General features: G+C 40.5%; 1 protein-coding gene across 1 annotated transcript in view; it reads right to left on the reverse strand.

The window, feature by feature from the left end:
- Nucleotides 1-19,544, reverse strand: part of LOC148041114 (agamous-like MADS-box protein AGL66) — a 28,364-nt gene extending 8,820 nt beyond the window's left edge. Inside the window, exon 1 of the mRNA XM_087676899.1 lies at nucleotides 18,987-19,544. Coding sequence (XP_087533025.1) covers nucleotides 18,987-19,171 — 185 coding nt within the window. The 5' untranslated portion in view covers nucleotides 19,172-19,544. The remainder of the gene's footprint in view (nucleotides 1-18,986) is intronic.
- Between the last annotated feature and the right edge of the window lie 773 nt (nucleotides 19,545-20,317).

A 20,317-nucleotide genomic window follows, 5' to 3' on the forward strand; every position in this document is an offset into this window, starting at 1 on the left:
TTGTCCCCGACATTTGGGGCTTCTCATGTACATGTGCAAATTGGGCTGAAATTTACCCAATTTCTCGACATTGATGCACATTGGACCCCGTGCAATTTGGGGCTTTTGCAGTTTGGGTAAAATCTGTGCAGTATTTGGGCATTTTATGTACATGAGGTTGAATTACACGCAATTTGGACATCAACACTTGGTAAAAATTGGGGGTTTTACTGAAATTGCTCTATTTTGGCAAAACTGACCTGTCCTATACATGACAGAGGAAATACAGATGTGTGTTTGATACTTTGAGCACAAAATTTTTGGGACTTTTGACCGTTGTGTCAAATTTTATGCCCGTGGATACATGTACAACAGAAATTGCAGCTGAAATTTTGGGATTCCTCATGTAATGTGATACATATGCCCTTGGAACAGCTGTAATAAGTTGGATAATGCTGTAGCACATGGTTTGGTGCTTCTGAAAATTTAATTACAGATCTGAAACCTGTGCTTCTGTGTGGTCATTTATTGCTGATTGGTACTTGTTTGTACCTTGGTCACTTGGGTGACAGTTTGGGCCTGCATTTGCTAGTTTTTTTGTCACATTTGGGCTGAAAATCATGGCTGGCAGCAATGACAGCAGTAATCTGATGCACATAAAGAAGCTTGAAGGCGCACATAACTTTACAGTTTGGCAAAAGCAGTGCTACAATATCCTGTTACCAAAGAAGCAAGCAAAACCGATAAAAACCAAAGAGGCAAAGCCCGTGGACATGGATCAGGACAATTGGGATGAGTGAAATGAGCTTGCATGCTCAACCATAGAGCTTTCGATTTCTGATGCCTTGCTCTTCAACATTGAAGGTTTGGATTCTGCATATGCTATATGGACTAGATTGGAAGAACTATATGCACAAAAGAGTACTACAAGCAAAGTGTATTGGCTGAAAAAACTTATGGATTTGCGTATGAAGGAGAGTACAGCAATGTCTACTGAATTAAGTGAGTTTAACTCCATTTTCCGCCAGCTGGTTGCCTTGAAGTTCATAATTGATGTGGAATTTAAGGCTACTTTCTTGCTTTGCACTCTACCAGAGAGTTGGGATACATTCAGGACTGCTATGAGCAATTCTAATGTAATCCTTTTGTATGCTAATGTAGAGAGTGCTCTACTTATGGAAGAGATGAATCGGCAGAACAATGCATCCAGTAAGTCTTCCAGTGCTTTGCATACTAGGGGCAGATCACAGCAAAAGGGCAATTATGATGGCAAGGAACGCAGTAAATCACGTGGCAAAGATGTTGAATACCATCATTGTGGCAAGAAGGGTCACTTTAAACGTGACTGCTACAAATGGAAGAAAGAGAAAGGAAAAGGCAAGAAGACAGATGATAGCAAGGAAGAGAAGGACAGTCAGCCTAAGAAGAGCTGTGTAAGAAGAGCATGACAGTGACAGTGGGAGTGATGTACTCTTTGTCTCTTCACACTTTGGTACACATGCTTTACTTGCAAATACAAATGATGACATGCATACCTAGATTCTTGATTCAGATGCTTCCTTTCATGTCACCCCTCATCGTGAGTGGTTTTCCGCCTATACAGGGGGTCGAAATGATGTTGTCCATCTTGGGGACAACTATGGATGTGAGATTGCAAGTATTGGCAATGTCCCATTACACTCTCAGCATGGCTCTGTCTTTACACTTCAGCATGTATGGCATGTATCTTAGCTCAAGAAGAGCTTGATTAGCACAGGGCAGCTAGATGATGATGGTTTTCATACCACCTTTGGTGGTGGAAAATGGAAGATCTGTAAGGGATCTAGGGTTATTGCCAGAGGTTACAAGAGTGATACTTTGTATCCACTTCATGTATCTAGTGTACGTGATCATGTTGTTGCCGTGACGGAGTAGCCAAGCATTTCTTTGTGGCATGGCCGGTTGGGACACATGAGTCAAACATGAACGAAAGTGCTTTCTCGTTTAGGTTACTTGCCTTGTCTTCGTTATGCTGATTTTGAGCATTGTGATCATTGCATTTATGGCAAACAAGCACAAACGTCTCACAAAAAGTCTCTTTCTTTGAAATCTTCTCCTCTAGAGTTAGTACATTCGAATGTATGTCAAATGCCAAGATTATCTTTAGGAAAAAAGAAATATTTTGTCACCTTTGTCGATGATGCTACACGGAAGGTATGGATTTATCCCATTCGTAGCAAGGATGAAGTGCTTGATAAGTTTAAAAAATTCTTGGCATTGATTGAAAATCAAACAGATAAGACACTTAAGTGTCTTTGCTCTGACAATGGTGGGGAATATGTGTCCAAGGCCTTTCAGGCATTTTGTGACAGCAAAGGGATAAAGAGGGAGCTCACTACCCCTCATAATCCGCCCCAAAATGGAGTTGCAGAATGTATGAATCGGACCATACAGGATAAGGTCCGTACGATGCTATCTCATGCTGCATTACCCCATGGTTTTTGGGCAGAGGCTGTTATGACAGCGGTTCACTTGATTAATCGGTCACCAAACAGGTCTTGGCGGGAGAGGGGTTCCCCAAGAAGCGTGGTTCAGCAAGCCATCTTCATATGCTCATCTGAAAGTGTTTGGCTACGAGGCTTTTGTGCACATTCGTAAAGAAAAACACAGTAAACTTGAGCCAAATTCCTGTAAATGCATTTTCCTAGGATATGGTGACAAGGGTGAAATGGGGTATAGATTGTGGGATCCCAAGAAACGGAAAGTAGTATGCAACAATGACGTTATCTTTCGGGAAGATCACATGCACAAACAGCCCGAAAAGACTGAGGAGATCCATAGGGTTGTATTCCGGGAAGAAATGTCTTTTGGACAACAAAATGTGCCCTCTGTACAGCAGCAAATACCTGCTGTAAATGAACCTGTAAATGTTGGAAATGATCAACCAGCTATTGCCCATGAAAATGAGCCATTACATGTGCAGGAACAGCCAAGACAGCAAGCTGTTAATGCTGATTTGCAGGCTGAAATGCCAGGACAGCATGCTAAAAATGAAAATTCGCAAAACTTGGTGCAGTTGCCTAAAGGGCAGAAAACTCTTCCATGCAGATGGGTTTACAAGATGGTCACTTCTGGTTCCTCACCGAAGTACAAAGCAAGATTGGTTGCAAAGGGGTACAAGCAGGAGCATGGAATTGACTTTGATGAGATTTTCTCTCCTGTAGTCTGTTGAGATATCGAGCTCCACTCGTGATATGCCAGGGTGACCATTGTGCATCTATGTCACCGACTTGTTAGCTGCAGATGCGGTTGGTACACCACCCATGAATAATAGCTAGATGGCAGCTATTCTTATCTACTCTAGTTCGTGGCTCAGTTAGTATGCAACCTTAGTTAGTTGAGTTTGGTTTGAGACCCATATATAGGGTTCTTCTATTTCTCTGTACTAGAGTTCTTTTTGGCTTACACAACTAAGAAGAGAAAAACTATTTTCAACCTCCACCTTTGTGTGTATTCCCCATTGTGCAAGTGAGAAAGCTACAAGTGAGACTCTCTCCTTCTCTCCCACAATCCTGATATGGTATCAGAGCCTGGTTCGTGGTAAGGAGCTCAAGAAAGCAAACCAAGTTCGCGGTGTTCTGGTAAGAGGACCAGTGTTGCTTTCATTTTTCGAGTTTGAGAGCAAGTCTCTGCAAGTAGCACAGCCGGAAAGTACAAGAGTACATTGTCTCAAAATGAGACGCTCTTCGCAGTATAGCAAGAGGGCAGTATATGCTGCGGGATAGGGCTTTAGCCCTAGGTTGCCCTGTTTTTTTGATTCGAGGCCATTTCGGGGCCTGTTTTGGAGGCGGAAGTTTTCTGCACGCACTCAGGAAAATGCCCTGTTTTTTGCTGTGTGACCACTGTTCTACAGGTCGGTAAAAAGATACCGTAGAAATTGCATCGTATGCCTGTGTGCAGAGACATTGGGAGTTACAGAATCGTCCTTGTTACCTGTTGATGCAAAATCGTCACTAGGAAGTGACTGTGTGGTCAAATACCACTTTCGTCAGTTTTGCATATTTGCCCTTGTGAGGCTGAAGCTGTGTTTTTTGCAGTGACAGAATTTTTTGCAGTGTTCTGTAATGGCGTCTCATTCTCTTTCATAGATTGTCACTGAAAAGCTTGACAAGAACAACTTCCAAGCATGGAAGTTTAGAATTACGAATTTCCTTATGGGAAAAGGATATTGGGAATTCGTTGCATGAAATGAAGAGGACCTAATTCTTCCTGATGTTCCCAATCAACAGCAAATGCAGGCATTTAAAGGATGGCATGAGAGAGCCAGAAAAGTTATGTACTGCCTGTCTATCAATATTTCAGACTCTATGATTGTGCATATTCAAGATGCAAGTACGCCAAAGGAGGCATGGGATACTTTGTCAAAAATATATAGCACAAATACGCAAGCCAAGAAAATGCAACTCAAGCAAGAGTTGCACAATGTGCAAAGAGAAAGTATGAGCATCAATGATTACCACATGATTACCACATGAAGGTGAAGAAGATTGCAGATGCACTTGCTTCCATTGGGTCGCCAATGGAAGATGATGATTTAGTTTCTGTGACCTTGAATGGTCTAGGAAAGGATTATACACAGTTCCGAACATCCATTTCCGTCCGTGAAAGATTTCCTGATTTTGAGGAGTTGATTGCTCTTCTAATTTCTGAGGAGCAAAGAAATGGTGGTGCATCTTCTTCAGGAGGAACTTCAAAAGAAATTGTCTTCTACTCAAATGCTGGAAGAGGTAGAGGCAGAGGTAGAGGAGGCCGATCTGGAGGCCGTGGTAGATATCAGAATATGCAGCAAACTCAAGAAAACCAGTCCTATGAAGGAGGACGTGGTAACTCTAGAGGCAGGGGGAGCCAAAGTGGTCGTGATGGATGGCAAAGAGGCCAAAATGCAAACAGCAATGTTGAATGCTACTATTGTGGTAAAATGGGTCATATGGCTAAAGACTGCTATAAAAAGCAGAATGACATCATGAATGGAAAATTACAAGGAAATTATGCATCTTCTAGTAGACAGGGGGATGACAGAAATGAGCATTTGTTTATGATGCAGCACATGAACAATTCTGTGACAAGTGTAAAAGAAAGCAACGAAGTGTGGTATGTTGACTCAGGTACGTCAAACCACATGACAGGTCATGCAGAATGGATGCAGGATGCAAGGAAAATGGAAAAACTAGGATTTGTGGAGATTAGTGATGATACTGCACATCCTATTGTGCAGATTGGAAAAATTCATTTGTCTATACAAGATGGGAAAAAAAATTTACCTGTCAGATGTATTTCATGTTCCGAATATCACCAAGAATTTGGTTTCTGTTGGTCAAATGGTTAAGCAGGGCTTGCAGGTCAAATTTAATCCTCATGGATGCTTTGTTGAGGATATGAAAAATAAAGGTCGCTTGATAGCAAAAGGAAATAAGAAGGGCAAAATGTTTACGTTGGATGCAGACATGCCTGAATTGAGTGCAGCAATGTTTGCACATGGGACCGGTGTAGTTGCAGATATTGATATCTGACATAAACGATTATTCATGTTAATGTACAGCGACTTAAATCAATGCAAGCCTAAAATATTGTTGCAGGATTGCCTAAATTCAAGGTTGCAGAAATGCATAAGGTATGTGAAGCCTGTCAATTTGGAAAACAGGCAAGGAAACCATTTCCTAGACATGTTCAAGAGATTAAGAAGCCATTGGAATTAATCCACTCTGATGTGTGGACTACTAAAGCTGCATCTATTGGAGGCTGTCATTATTTTGTCACTTTTATTGATGACTATAGCAGAAAAGTTTGGGTGTATTTTATGAAAAAGAAAAGTGAAGTTTTTGGGCATTTCAAAACTCTTAAAGCTATGGTTGAAAAATAAACAGGCCTACAAATAAAATGCCTAAGGTCAGATGGAGGCAGAGAGTACTTCTCAAATGAGTTTGTAAGGTTCTTGCAGGAGCATGGCATAAAGCAGCAATATTCATGTAGTCATACCCCACAGCAAAATGGAATTGCAGAAAGAAAAAACAAGCATATTGGAGAGGTATCTCGTGCCATGCTCAATGAAAAAAACATGCCAGATTTTTACTAGGTTGAGGCATTTGCTACAGCAGTCTACATAATGAATAGGACTCCCACTGCAGCAATACATGGCATGACTCCAAAGGAGAGGTATATTGGTAGAAAACCAGATATTTCTCATTTGAAAATTTTTTGTTGCATTGCCTATGTTCATGTGCCAGATGAGTTGAGATCCAAGTTGGATCCAAAAGCTGAAAAGTGCATCTTTATTGGTTACTCTCTGCAGCAGAAAGGGTATAGATGCTATAACCCTTCTACTCGTAAGTTTACAATGAGCAGAGATGTTTTTGATGAGATGAGTGCACAAAATTCACAGCAACAGTCACAAGATATTAGTGGACCTGGAGTGTCCTCTAGCTGTGGTTCACATTCTTCGCCATGGACAGGCAGATTGAGATCGGGAGAATCTTCTCAAAGCAATGCAGATAGTGGTATACAGGTATCACGAAAAGAAAAAGAGAAGGTAGATCAGCCCATGTTTGATGTGAATGCAGGTCACTCTTATGTGGATGGTGAATCCAGTGGCTCAGAACAGAGCATTAATGATGAGTTGGGTATTCCTTCTGTTGTTATACCTAGAGTAAGGAAGACCAGGGATGTTTTGAGAGCATCTAGAAGTGAGCCTACTTTGCGTAGGTCTACCAGAGCTAGGTATCCTGTGAATAGGATGAAATATGATGGATTTACAGCCATTCACTATGCCTAATATAGTCAAAGTGATACAAGAACCAGAATCCACTTCTTTTGAGCAAGCCATGGAAAAAGAAAAATGGGAGAAAGCCATGGATAAAGAAATGGATGCTTTGGAAGCAAATGCTACATAGGAATTTGTACCTTTTTCCTAAAGATAAGAATGCAATTGGTTGTAAGTGGGTTTATAAGGTGAAGCACAATGCAGATGGTTCTGTAAAAAGATACAAGGCAAGATTAGTAGTCAAGAGATATGCACAAACATATGGCATTGATTATGAAGAAACATTCAGTCCAGTTGCAAAGATGGCAACCATAAGAGCAGTCATTGCTATGGCTGCATCAAAGGGATGGTCTTTACATCAGATGGATGTAAAGAATGCCTTCTTGCATGGTGATTTGCAAGAAGAGGTCTATATGGAGTAGCCGCCAGGTTATGTGCATGCTGTTCATCCTGAGTTTGTTTGTAGGTTGAAGAAAGCCTTGTATGGCTTGAAGCAAGCACCTAGAGCATGGTCTGACAAGATAGGATAGTATCTTGTCACTATTGGCTTTCAGATTTCCAAGGCAGATTTCTCACTTTATGTGAAAAAAACACAGAAAGGCATTATGCTACTTGTCATTTATGTTGATTTGATTATGACATGTGATAGTGATAAAGATATCCTTCATGTGAAAATGCTATTGAAGCAGAAGTTTGAGATGAAGAATTTGGGAGAGCTGCGTTATTTCTTGGGCATTGAGGTGATTAGATCACCAAGTGGGATACGGCTCTTGCAGAGGCAGTATAGATTGGACATGCTGTCTAAATATGGAATGACAGGCTGTAAGCCTATTTCAGTTCCTTTGGAGCAGAATGTGAAGCTAAGCGCAGATGCAAGTGAGCTTCTGGAAGACCCTACTATGTACAGACGCATAGTAGGAAGTTTGATTTATATGACTATTACCAGGCCAGATTTGAGCTATACTGTTGGATCGATAAGTCAGTTTATGCAGGCTCCAAGGAAACTGCATTTGGATGCGGCTAGACGCATACTCACGTATGTGAAGTCCACATTGCAGTATGGACTATTTTATGAGACTGGGATTCAGATACAATTGCATGGATACACTGATGCTGATTGGGCTGGTAGTATTTCTGCTAGACGATCTACCAGTGGATATGTATTCTCTTTTGGGAGTGCTGCAGTCACTTGGAGCAGCAAGAAACAACCTACAGTTGCCTTGTCGAGCACAGAGGCTGAGTACAGGGATGCAACAATGGCTGCATGTGAAATAGCTTGGTTGCATAAGCTACTTTATGATATGCATCAGCCTACAGATGGGCCAGTTGTCATTTATTGTGACAACATGAGTAGTATACACTTGGTAAATAACCCAGTCTATCATGCTAGAACAAAGCACATTGAGATGCATTATCACTATGTGCGGGAGAGGGTTTTACAAGGTCTTATTGATCTAGTTTATGTCAACACAGAGGATCGGGTAGCTGACATATTCACGAAGGTATTGGGCACAGAGAAGCTGTGCAAGTTCAGAGACCTGCTTGGTGTGCAGGAATTGGGATTGAGCTCGAGGGGGAGTGTTGAGATATCGAGCTCCACTCGTGATATACCAGGGTGACCGTTGTGCATTTATGTCACTGACTTGTTAGCTGCAGATGCGGTTGGTACACCGCCCATGAATAATAGCTAGATGACAGCTATCCTTATCTACTCTAGTTCGTGGCTCAGTTAGTATGCCACCTTAGTTAGTTGAGTTTGGTTTGAGACCCATATATAGGGTTCTTCTATTTCTCTATACTAGAGTTATTTTTGGCTTACACAACTAAGAAGAGAAAAATTGCTTTCAGCCTCCACCTTTGTGTGTATTCCCCCATTGTGCAAGTGAAAAAGCTACAAGTGAGACTCCTTCCTTCTCTCCCACAATCCTGACATAGTCAAGATGACTACATTGAGAACCATTTTGGGCTTGGTTGCAATTGAGGATATAGTGCTCATACAAATGGATGTAAAGACTGCGTTTTTACATGGTGATCTGCATGAAGACATATATATACAGCAGCCTGAAGGGTTTATTGAATAAGGGAAAGAAAAAATGGTATGTAAACTCAAAAGGAGTTTATATGGGCTGAAACAAACACCAAGAGAATGGTATCATAAGTTCGATACATTCATGCAATCCCAAGGCTTTCATAGAAGTCAGGTGAATCACTGCTTGTACACCAAGAAGGCAGCAGATGGCAGCCTAATTATCTTGGTTTTGTATGTTGATAACATGCTGATTGCTGGCAGGGATACTCATGCCTTGGATTCATTGAAGCAAAGTCTTCATGGTAGCTTTGACATGAAGAATCTTGGTGATGCAAATCACATTCTTGGCATGCGAATACTCAGAGATAGATCGAAAGGCTTTATCTATCTCAGCAAGAGTATGTCTCCAAAGTTTTGCAGCGTTTCAATATGGAGGGGGGGGAAACGATTGGGGTTCCATTGCCTCCATATGTGAAACTTAGTGTAGAGGACAGCCCTGTATCTAATGATGAGAACACTAAAATGGCCAAGATATCATATGCTTCAGCTATTGTCAGTTTGATGTATGCTATGGTTGCTACACGTCCTGACATTGTCTTTGCAATAGGAGTGGTTAGCAAATACATGGCAACCCCTAGCAAGAAGCATTGGGATGCAGTGAAAGGTATTATGAGATACCTCAAAGGCACAAAGGAGTTGTGCATCTGCTTTGGAAAGCAGAAGGCATCTATTGTTAGCTTTACGGATGCAGACTATGCTAGTCATGAGGACTATAAGAAGTCCACTTTTGGATATGTGTTTACTTTCACAAGAGGAGCAGTCTCTTGGATCTCCAGGCTACAAAAGTGTGTTGCATTGTCTACTACAGAGACAGAGTATGTGGTTGCCACTGAGGCATGCAAGGACGCTTTATGGCTTTCACGCCTGGTGGAAAAGCTTGGCATCATAGAGTTACTTGTTCTCCATTGTGATAGTTAGAGTGCTATCACGCTAGCACAAAATCCTGTCTTTCATGCAAAGACAAAGCACATACAGGTGAAGTACCATTTCATTAGAGATATACTTGACAGCAAAAGCATTGAGCTTGTCAAAGTGCATACAAATGATAACCTTGCAGACCTTCTCATGAAGGGTCTTCCAGCAGAGCGGTTTACTCATTGCCGACAAATGATGGGAGTTGGACAGATATATGTATTTCAGCTTTGAACATACCTAGACTTAGCTGATTCTTTTTTTCTCTTAAGGCACATTGCCATTAGGTGGGAGGCTGTTGGGAATAAAGGCCTCGTGCCTTTTAAATGTGCTCGAGTGTGAACACACCCTTAGCACTTGTACTTACACATATATATCTATCTAAAGACCTAAAGATACACACTCGTCATTGTACCTGAAAACATGCTCACTCTCTACTCTGCTCTCTCTCACTCTCTCTATCTCTCACTACGCGTAACGATTGTCTGCCTCGATCTCCGTGCCTAATCGGCCCCTACAATATCCTCTCTCAAAAACATAGCCATTCAAAAGACTTCTTTCATCTCAATGACAAGATAGTATTCAGTCTTCTAAAAAAGACAAAAACACGCACACATATCTAATCTATTTTTGTGTTCTCCTCAAGAGTACAACGATTTAAAAGGAAAAGCAAAACATAACCAAGCTCAAGAAAAATGTATTTTCTTTGTCTCCTTCTGTCTATTTAAATGAGTATATTTCTTTTGCTTGTGTTCTAAATTGTCAAGTTATTGTTATTCCACAGGGACTCTGTGTAGAGCATTCTGCAGCAACGCCTTTACAAGCACGTTGCACATGTAAAGGTGCACCTGTAGTATAATTAGCTGTGTTTATAAACACGTTTGTAAATGCAGCTGAACTACTATATTTTGTAGTTGGCGTAGGTACTATAATCTATAGCTAGTGCAAGTATTTTGTAGTTGTTCTTAGTATAGGTCTCTATGCAAAGTCTGAAAAATAAATGCATTGTTAAACTTTGTTTGCCCAATCACAAGTGTAGATGATTGCAAAGGATTAGTTCCAATGTGATTATAAGTGTGTTTTTTTATTATAAAAGAAAGTCTTGACGTTTGAAAGATGCCTCAAAGGTGTACCCAAGGTTTGAAATCACACCCATGTACACATCCAGGTGCTCAAACCACCTAAGCTACAACCCCACTAGCAAGTTAGGGTCTAGTTAATGTCTACTTGGTAACATAAAGCTACTTTTCACAGTCTAGTTTATGTCTAGTTTTTTTTTCCCATTATTTTTGTTTGGATTTTATATACAAATGGAGCAGCATAGGCCCCTCTACATTGTAGCGAGCATTCTCATTTGCACCAGAATCACCTATACGTTCAGCAAGGTACTATAAATATGGGTCAAGTGCAACGCAAGAGGTTGCAATATTGATGTAGAGCATGTTGCCCTTACACCCAATGACACATACCTCATCATGAGGAGATCCTCATGCTCCTCCACAACACATTTCTTGTTAAAGAGTGAGCCCCATGCACATTGGCAAGATATGCATATCTATGATCATACATCTCCCCCAAGCACTTCCACTTGTACATATCCTAGATTAAGTACTGGATAAGTGCATGATGCACTAGTCCGTGTACATATCCCATTATTGAATGAACTTGTACCAATGTAATGTTTAAGAGCAATGTTGAGGCACCAAATCTATTTATTAAATAAGATTGCAATTACTTAGTTTGTTGTTACATATTTACAAGAACAAGAAACAAGGAGCTGCTGGTTGCTTGGTTGATGCTCAAAATGGAACTACAATATTGTAACCAGCAAGCCCCTTGTTTCTTTTATAGCAAAAAACACTGTGTCTATAGGCACGTTTATACTCGCACTTAATACCTACAAATTTAACATGATTATAGACATAGATCTATTGACGTGTGTACAATGCACATTTAATATCTACAAACTTAACATGATTATAGGTGTAGGTCTATTGATGTGCATACAAATGTGCTATAAACACATCTGCAAGATATTTCCTTAGTTCATAGAATGCATAAATTTAACCTGTCAACTAAGCCTATTTCCTTGTGGTTAACTATTAAGTTTGTGGATATGGGGTAAATCTCAATCTTCTTTTATTACCATTGTTATAAGCCAAATGTTATGAACATACTTCGTACTATTTCTTGTTCTAGAATAGAGTTCATAAAAATGCTGCCCATTGATACCTACAGTACCACTACTACTAGACTGCCTTCCAAGAAAGTAAATAGGGTAGACTCTCTCTCTCTCTCTCTCTCAATCAAAAAGTAAAGGGATGGTTGAATGAAAAAATGATTAGAGATATAAGAGGCCAAACAACCAACATGCAAAAACCATATGCACAAATAAAAAGAAAACCAAAAGAAGACACCAAGGTGCTAGCAAGAAAAGAAAGCACACACACGCACGCACACTCTCTCTCAAAAAAAAAACAAAAAACAAAAACAAAAAAACAAAAAAAAACCAGCGCGTGGGGGGAGGGGTTGAAAACCATTATGCACTAGTAAAAAAGAAGTATTCTCTCTCTCTCTCTCTCTCTCTCTCTCTCAAAATATTGGTGAACTTTAAAATATTTATTATTTATTATTTAAAGGTTTGTTTCGTTGACTCCCGAACTAAGGAGAAAATCCCCGACCTATGTGGGTCAAGGAGGAGAGTGTTGAGAAACCACTTCTTCAATTCACACACTTCATTTGAGGTTTCACACTGACAGCCCCAAAAAGGGCCAGTGTCCATATTTTGGCCACTTTTTCAATGGGCGCCCACACAATTGTGTGCCACCCTAGATAGCTTATGCCTATAAATAGAAAGTCACTTCATTCATTCTTCACCACCTCACACCACTCTTCAAACATTCTTTACCCCTCTTCCTTTGTCATCAAACACCCTTCCCTTCTCTCCCCAAACCCTTCCACTACCCTCACACCCCTTTAAGAGGACATTGCCGTTTGTGGCTCATGGCTGCCTTCACCCTTCCTCTTCTACTTCAAGCACCCTATTCTAGGATCAAGCCTTGTGTTTGGAGCATCTTCTACCTAGTGTCACCATCATCTACTTGGCATCAATAACCTTCTCCATCATCAGGCTCCACCTTCACATGCATTTTTCAGTGTGGAGATCTTCTCCTTGCTTGGCATCACCATCTCTAGCTTGGCTTCGACATCCTAGCCTCTAGCAATAATCTACATCATCAAGCCTTGATTTCATCACTCATCTATCACAAGGGCTGCTAGGACATGAGTTTTTGCAGATTGGCTTCTCCTCCATCACCTAGCGTCACTCATCTATCATAGGGGCTGCTAGGACTTGCATTTTTGCAACCTAGCTTCTCCATCACTTAACGTCACTCGTTTGTCATAGAGACCATTGAGACCTGCGTTTTTGCAGCCCAACTCATCCTCTATCATTTGGTGTCGTCATTATCCACTTGGCATCACTCTAGGATTTACATTTAGTTGCCTTGGTTACTTGCCGGCAACAGCGGACTCCCTCAATAGCCAGTGATCACCTTCCACATCTCCGACAGCATCAAAGGACTGTGGTTTGCTCCCTCAACATCTGTCCTTCACCTTCCAACGATTACTTCGATAGCCCACTGCCCAAAAGATTGCATTTCACTCACTTCACTGTGCAACTTTCCCATAGGTGTTGCCGCCTCATTCAGACAGGACAGTGCACCTATCCTTTGAGCTTCAGCTCAGATGTATCAGCTTTTCTTCTCATAGCATGATTCAGTGCATCATCACTATGTTCTTGTGTTTTTGTGTTTCTCTTCTCTCTCTGTCTTTCCCGTATACACTCTATGTTACTCCCCGCACAACCTACCGTCTCTCTGTACCGTTGCTTGTTTTGACACGGTATCAGAGCATACCTATTATTTTTTACAAAGAGGTCTAGTATTCAAAAATAAAAATGGATTTTTTTCTAGGTGGTTTAACATTTACTATTTATTATTTAAAGGTTTGCTTGGTTGACTCCCAAACCAAGGAGATAACCTCCAAGCGTGTTGGCACAAGGAGGAGAGATTTAATATTCAAGGCGGTTTAACATTTACTATTTATTTTTTTCTAGGTGGTTTAACATTTACTATTTATTATTTAAAGGTTTGCTTGGTTGGCTCCCAAACCAAGGAGATAACCTCCAGGCATGTTGGCACAAGGAGGAGAGGTTTAATATTCAAAACATAAAGAGGGTTTTTTTCGGAAATGTGATTTAATAATTAAAAAGGGAAAGGTGAGTCTTTGAAAAGTTGGGATGTTGCTCTCTCTCTCTCTCTCTCTCTCTCTCTCTCTCTCTCTCTCTCTCTCTCTCTCTCTCTCTCTGAGAGCAAAAGAAAGGTTGGGTGTACGAGAAATAAAGAGGGTTTTTATTTTCAAAAGTGATATCATGATGGAAAGAGAAAATGTGAGCCTTTGAAAAGTTATTCATGGCTCTCTCTCTCTCTCTCTCTCTCTCTCTCTCTCTCTCTCTCTCTCTCTCTCTCAATTTCTTTTCTACTTGTAGATACAAGATGAAATGATATTTTAATGGTTGAATATGTGGATGCAATCTATGCATACTCTAAAAATACCCACAAATGCATATGTACTATAAAAAGAAAGATGAATCTTCTTTATGAAATGCTATTGTAATGGTTAAACATGTGCATATACTGTATGTATATTCTAGAAACTGGCACAAATATACATATACTATAAAAACATACACTATATATATATATATATATATACACATGTGTACACATGTATGTATACATACACATACACATGTGCATACATGTACACTCATGTATACTCGTGTATGTGCAAACACATACACTCATGTATGCACATATACACACATGATCATATACATGTAAACATATAGATGAGAAAATGGAGACAGGGAGGGAGGAGGGAGGCAGGGAGACTAGAAAAATCAATGAGAAAGAGAGAGAACTATAAAAGAGAAAAGAGAGAAAATAAAGAACAAGAGAGAGAATGGATACAAACTTATAAAACATGCACATACATACACACACATACCTGCACACATACATACATGCATACACACACACACACCTACATACATGCATGCATGCATGCATGCATACACACATATACCTGCACACATGCATGCATACACATATAAATACACATGCACACATATGAGTTGAAAAAATATGAGGCAGGGGACTCCTAAAAAACAAAGAAAGGATACAAGAAAAAAATAACGAGGGAGATAGAGGGCACACACTTATGAGACCGCACAAATGGAAACACATGTATTAAACACACAAATGCATATGCCTGCATGCATACACACACATGCACATGTACACACATGCATACACAAGATGTATACACGAGGTGAAAAAGGACGAGAGACAAGGGACTGGGGGCAAAAAAGAAAGTTGACGAGAGAAAAATGATGAGAGGGAGAGAGATGGGATACACATTTATAAGGCCACATTAATAAAGACATGTATTAAATACACACATACATGCATATACATACACATGCACACACATATATATAGAGAGAGAGAGGAGAAGATGAGAGAGAAAAAAGGGAGACCTAAGCTTATGAGACTAGACAAAATGAAAAATATATATAAATCACACACATACATATATGGTTGGCTTCTTTGTGATTCAACTACCCATGAACCTTCTAGTCACATGAAACACACATTAGGACACGAAAACCCCTAATTGTTATTGACACTAGTCCTTCAAACCCTAGACCGAAAGAACATTGGCATGAAGCTCTAGAAGAATCTAGATGTGAAGCACCTATTAGTAATATTTACAAATGGCCTTATTATCAAAAACAAAAGCCATGGGAAACATTGTTGAATTACAAAGTTTTGATAGCAAAAGGCTACTAGTAGAAGGAATGCACACATTGAAATATGGTCACAAAGGATACGCGGAATGGATAATCTCCATCCATGAAGCATCAACATTTCACAAGGTCTTCATAGAATAGGCTTAGTAGGTATGAATGCATTATAGTGAGCCTATTCTAGGCTAGTGGTCACCTTGAGCTACTAACCAATTAGTCAATCCCTTAATATCCACCTTTCTTAGGTCATCTAGGGCTTTATTGAACAAATGTCACTAGCTGCTTAACTAGCATGAATGTCAAACGAGTCTCTAATGGCACCTCCTTGCCTTTTCAAACAAGCTTGTGGCTGAGAGTTCATGCATGTTTTGAGCTTCAGTTCCAATTGCTATATATATATATATTTATTTATTTATTTATTTTTTAAATTCCCATTGAGCCCACCACCATTGCTCAATCATTGCTGCCAGCCATTACCAAGCACTTTTCTAGTTAGTTTTTTTGCACATCAATTCACCACTTATTACCTTCCACATTCGTGCACAAATAGGGAAAAGGCATCATTAGTTGTATGTCATCTCATTCCTCAGCCAGCCAGTGTGCTAGTTTGCTGCAGCCTGCTGCTGTGTTTTAATAGTCCTATTCAGCACCCAAGCTACATGGATAGCCTGATGCCAGCATTTCAGTCTGCATTCTCAAGTCCCGGCTTATAATACACTTCATGCAATTGGCACGTGTGTTCCTCTGCAAGTCACCTACTAGAGATATTGCCTCATTGCTGTCATTGGTGCGTTTTTGCTACAGTTAGCCCTGTCTGCATCATGTCTATGATTGCATGATCAGCATACCTCTTCAGTGCTATCCCAAGTCAAGCTCCAATAGTGTACAGCACTGTCGGGCTCAAGACCGAGTGTTCAGGCTGTTACTGTCCACTCTAGTTGACTGGCTGCTCCAGTCATTGTCCCCAGTTCTCCAGCAGGTACTGTAAAGGAAATACCTTTTTCTTGTTGGGTGTTTTTTTTTGGTTTTTTAAATTAGTTGGCTTTTCCTCTATTTTGTTCTTGCTTTTTTTTTTTGGTGGTGTGTGGGTGTGCACGTGTTAGGTAGGGGTAATAGGAGGGTTTCTTTCAGTTGGTATTAGAATCCCATGCATTGTTCGAGTACTTCCTACCCTGCGCTTTTTTAATCCAGTTGTATTATTCTAAATAGCATTGGAAGCAAGTCACTACAGAGACCTAGATTGTCCATCAAGTTTCTGCATGTCATAGGATGACACCTTGAAAACCACTACGGCCATGGATGCCTCTATTTGAATCAAATAAAAAGCATTTTTTGTCCTCTGGATACTACCTAATGCCTTCATAGCATTTTACTCACCAAATGTGGGTTGCAACGTGCCATAAAAGTCTATATAACCCCACATCTACTTGGCCACTGATTAAAAAATATAGCCAAGGAAAATATGACCCCTCTCTCTCTCTCTCTCTCTCTCTCTCTCTCTCTCTCTCTCTCTCTGTGTTGGTGTGTCCATTATATAATCAAATGGCCTCCCTGGTGGTAAGGCACTCATTTTTATCAACTCAAGTATCAAATCTTGAATGTTATTCCTGTTGCTAGGTGATCATACAGATGTAGAAATTAGACTTCAGATCTACGTGTGTTGAACCTACCAACCAAGCTACAATACCCTCAAGGCTCAAATGCCACATTGAGGGAACAACATTTTTCTCACCTTCCTTCGGTGTCTTCTTGATAGCTCCATATTTCTTGACATGACCAATTCTTCCCAACATTTTTTTCCTATGATTTTATTGATTCTTGAAGCTGGTGTCCTCAATCATCTGAAAGAAGGGTTATTATTTCAAGAATAAGTATTATCATATTTTTAAAACCTAATCCATCACTTCCATTCCAGCCATTACATTGGTGGCACACATGGATGACCTATGCACTGTTTTGTATGGGAGCATGTGGACTAATAATGGTACTTGCTGATGGAAGCCTTGGTCCATAAAAAGGCATGTCTGAGGCTGGAATACGTAGTGAACAACAATCCAGTTATGGAGGCAGCAAGCAGGATGTTCAAGAATCATCGTAACCATGTGAACTTACGGAGAAAAAATGAACAGGCTGGTAATATGGCCATGGCGAGAGAGAGAAGAGATGAAAATTACTTTAGATATTGTTACCTATAACTAATTGTCTTGTACATGGAAATAGAGCATAGATATAGTGCTCTAATATTCGAGGGAAACATACACATCATAATCTGAAGAAAGAAAGAGAAAACAAACGCTCTTAGTCCAATATTCTTGGAGGTGACATGGACTCTATTGAACGATGTGGACACTCTTGTAGTGGCAACATTGGCACTTGCTAAAGGTTATTTGGTCTTCATCAACATAAAATTGGACAACATTGTCCTTGTGAGCCTAGGTGTTCACATATGCATGTTCAGAGGTGTAGTGTTTGAAAAAAGAAGGGCTTGCTTCATCCTACAGCCTCCTCAACTTGCACAAAAGCCTCCTCAAAATTGTCCAAGAAGGAATAAATATGCTCTAAAAAATGCATAGTCTTACTTACAATTTTCCAAAAACATGAAGAGAAACCCAATTCAAATATCAAAATTCCTGCTCAATGGGAAAAAATAAGAATTTACTTCTGGGTCCAGAGAAAATATTTTCCAAACCCTATTCAAAACAGACTCGATCTACATATGTTTGACCTTAGAAATACTAAAAATCTATCAATGAACCTATAGTACTGTGATTGAATCTATCCAGAGCAGCGACTCAGTGTTCCTCCTTCACATAACGTGAGAACATGACTTTTTAGTATCTCACATGTTTCTGTCACACACCCTAAGTATCCAATGCCACTTACCACAGCACTTGCCCAAGTAGAGAGAGGGTTGGAGGGGGGGGGGGGGGGGGGGGGGGGGGGGGTGTGCGTGTGTGCGCGTGCTAGCATGCACACACCGATGCAAAACCAAATATTACTCCAGTATTCATTAGGCCAAAAAAAGTGCTTACATCTGATGACGTTAGACATGCACTCATGCGCTGGAGACAGGTTACTGTTAGTAATACTATTAGTAACGATTTTAATGATCCTGACATTATAGCTACAGAAGACACCCAGACAGATGGTATTGATATTAATACTGATGTTACAGATGAGAAAGAGGTCCATGCAAAAAATGTAACAAGGGGAAATCACAGGAGTTGTGTGTTATTATCTTATTTAAGCTACTGATTGACGGTGCAAAAGTGGAAACGAAGGAAAAAAGAAATGTACATGTCAACATATTATCAAGAACAGCAGTCTGTGGTACTGACCTTCTGGTCCCATTGATCCAGCTCAATTTGCCAGAGGGGGAGAACAAGATGAGAAGGATATCGATGTCGCAGAGCGTGGCGAGCTCCTTGGCCTTCTTCTCGAGGCCCGATCGGCGCTTGCTGTAGGTAACCTGCTTGCCATTCGGGGTCTCAATCCGCTTGATGGCAAGTTTCACTCTACCCATTATTGTTAGACTAATATATTGCCACCCACAACAACAACAAGTGAACAGAAGTACAGAAATAGGGCTAATTATGATAATATCAACTCTGACAATAATAGGGTTTTGTCTTCAACAGATGATAATAGGATGCTGACAATAATAGGGTTTTTCTCCTTTCTCAAAACTACTGCAACAAGGAAGTGAACAGAAGACAGGGAAGAGGAGAAGACTATGGATGATAATAATAGGGTTTTTAAAAATCTCTCTCTTTCCCCTGGTGGCGAGCTCATGATGCTGATGATTGCTGTATGCTTTTTGCGGTAAGGGGGGCCTCGCAGCAAAGACAGCAGTCGATCGAGAAATGCATCTTGTGTTGCGTTGATGATAATGACGAATAGGGGGAGGGAAGGAGAGCTGGGCGTCGCAAAGTTTGCCGGATTCGGTGGTATGGCAGATTCTTCACGTGCTGTGGGGCCCACAGGTTGCCAAGTTAGGCAACCTTTGGTGTAGCTCGCACGCGCTCGTGCACATGCTTATTCGCTCGAGACGTTCTTTTTCTCTCGAGCACAAGTGTTTTGACATTTTCCCATGTGAGAAAAGGGGCTCTTTTCAGGGTTCGGGAAAAGGCGGGTTCGCTTCAAACGTAGAACTTGTTCACCTTGGCAAAAACCCTTCTCAATTATTTGGAAGGAGGAAACAAATCCTCTTCATTTTCTCTAAATATAGTTACATTTGTTAAATTTATGTATAAGATACCGTCTCAATAAGGGATACTTCATTCTCAGATGATGATGAAAAAGATTTCCTTCCTCTTCCTCAAATTTGTTTTCCCGAACCTTGGCTGTTTTACTTTGTTTGTCTCTACAATGATAAATGCCATGAGCTTCCGCTCCAGGAGCGCCATATACCTGGCTAGGTCTAATTGGGAGCAAGGGGCTGCCAAGGTGGGGGTTGGCAGAAATCAATTCACCTTATAGTTACTGTAGGAATCCCTTTCAAGTCATGCCCCTTACAAACACACTAGGTAGGAAGCCATGTCAATAGGAGGCTGAAGTCCACTACTTTACACACATAAGGCTTAGTCCCTTTCACAATTCTTAATTATAATAGTTGAACAAAATGCAAAACCATGAGTGGAAAGAATCACTAACACATTTAGTTGGGAGA

This window comes from Lygodium microphyllum, chromosome 1, assembly GCF_053477565.2.
Source record: "Lygodium microphyllum isolate KBCC chromosome 1, Lygodium_microphyllum_v1.1.10, whole genome shotgun sequence".
In the NCBI taxonomy this organism is placed as follows: Eukaryota; Viridiplantae; Streptophyta; class Polypodiopsida; order Schizaeales; family Lygodiaceae; genus Lygodium; species Lygodium microphyllum.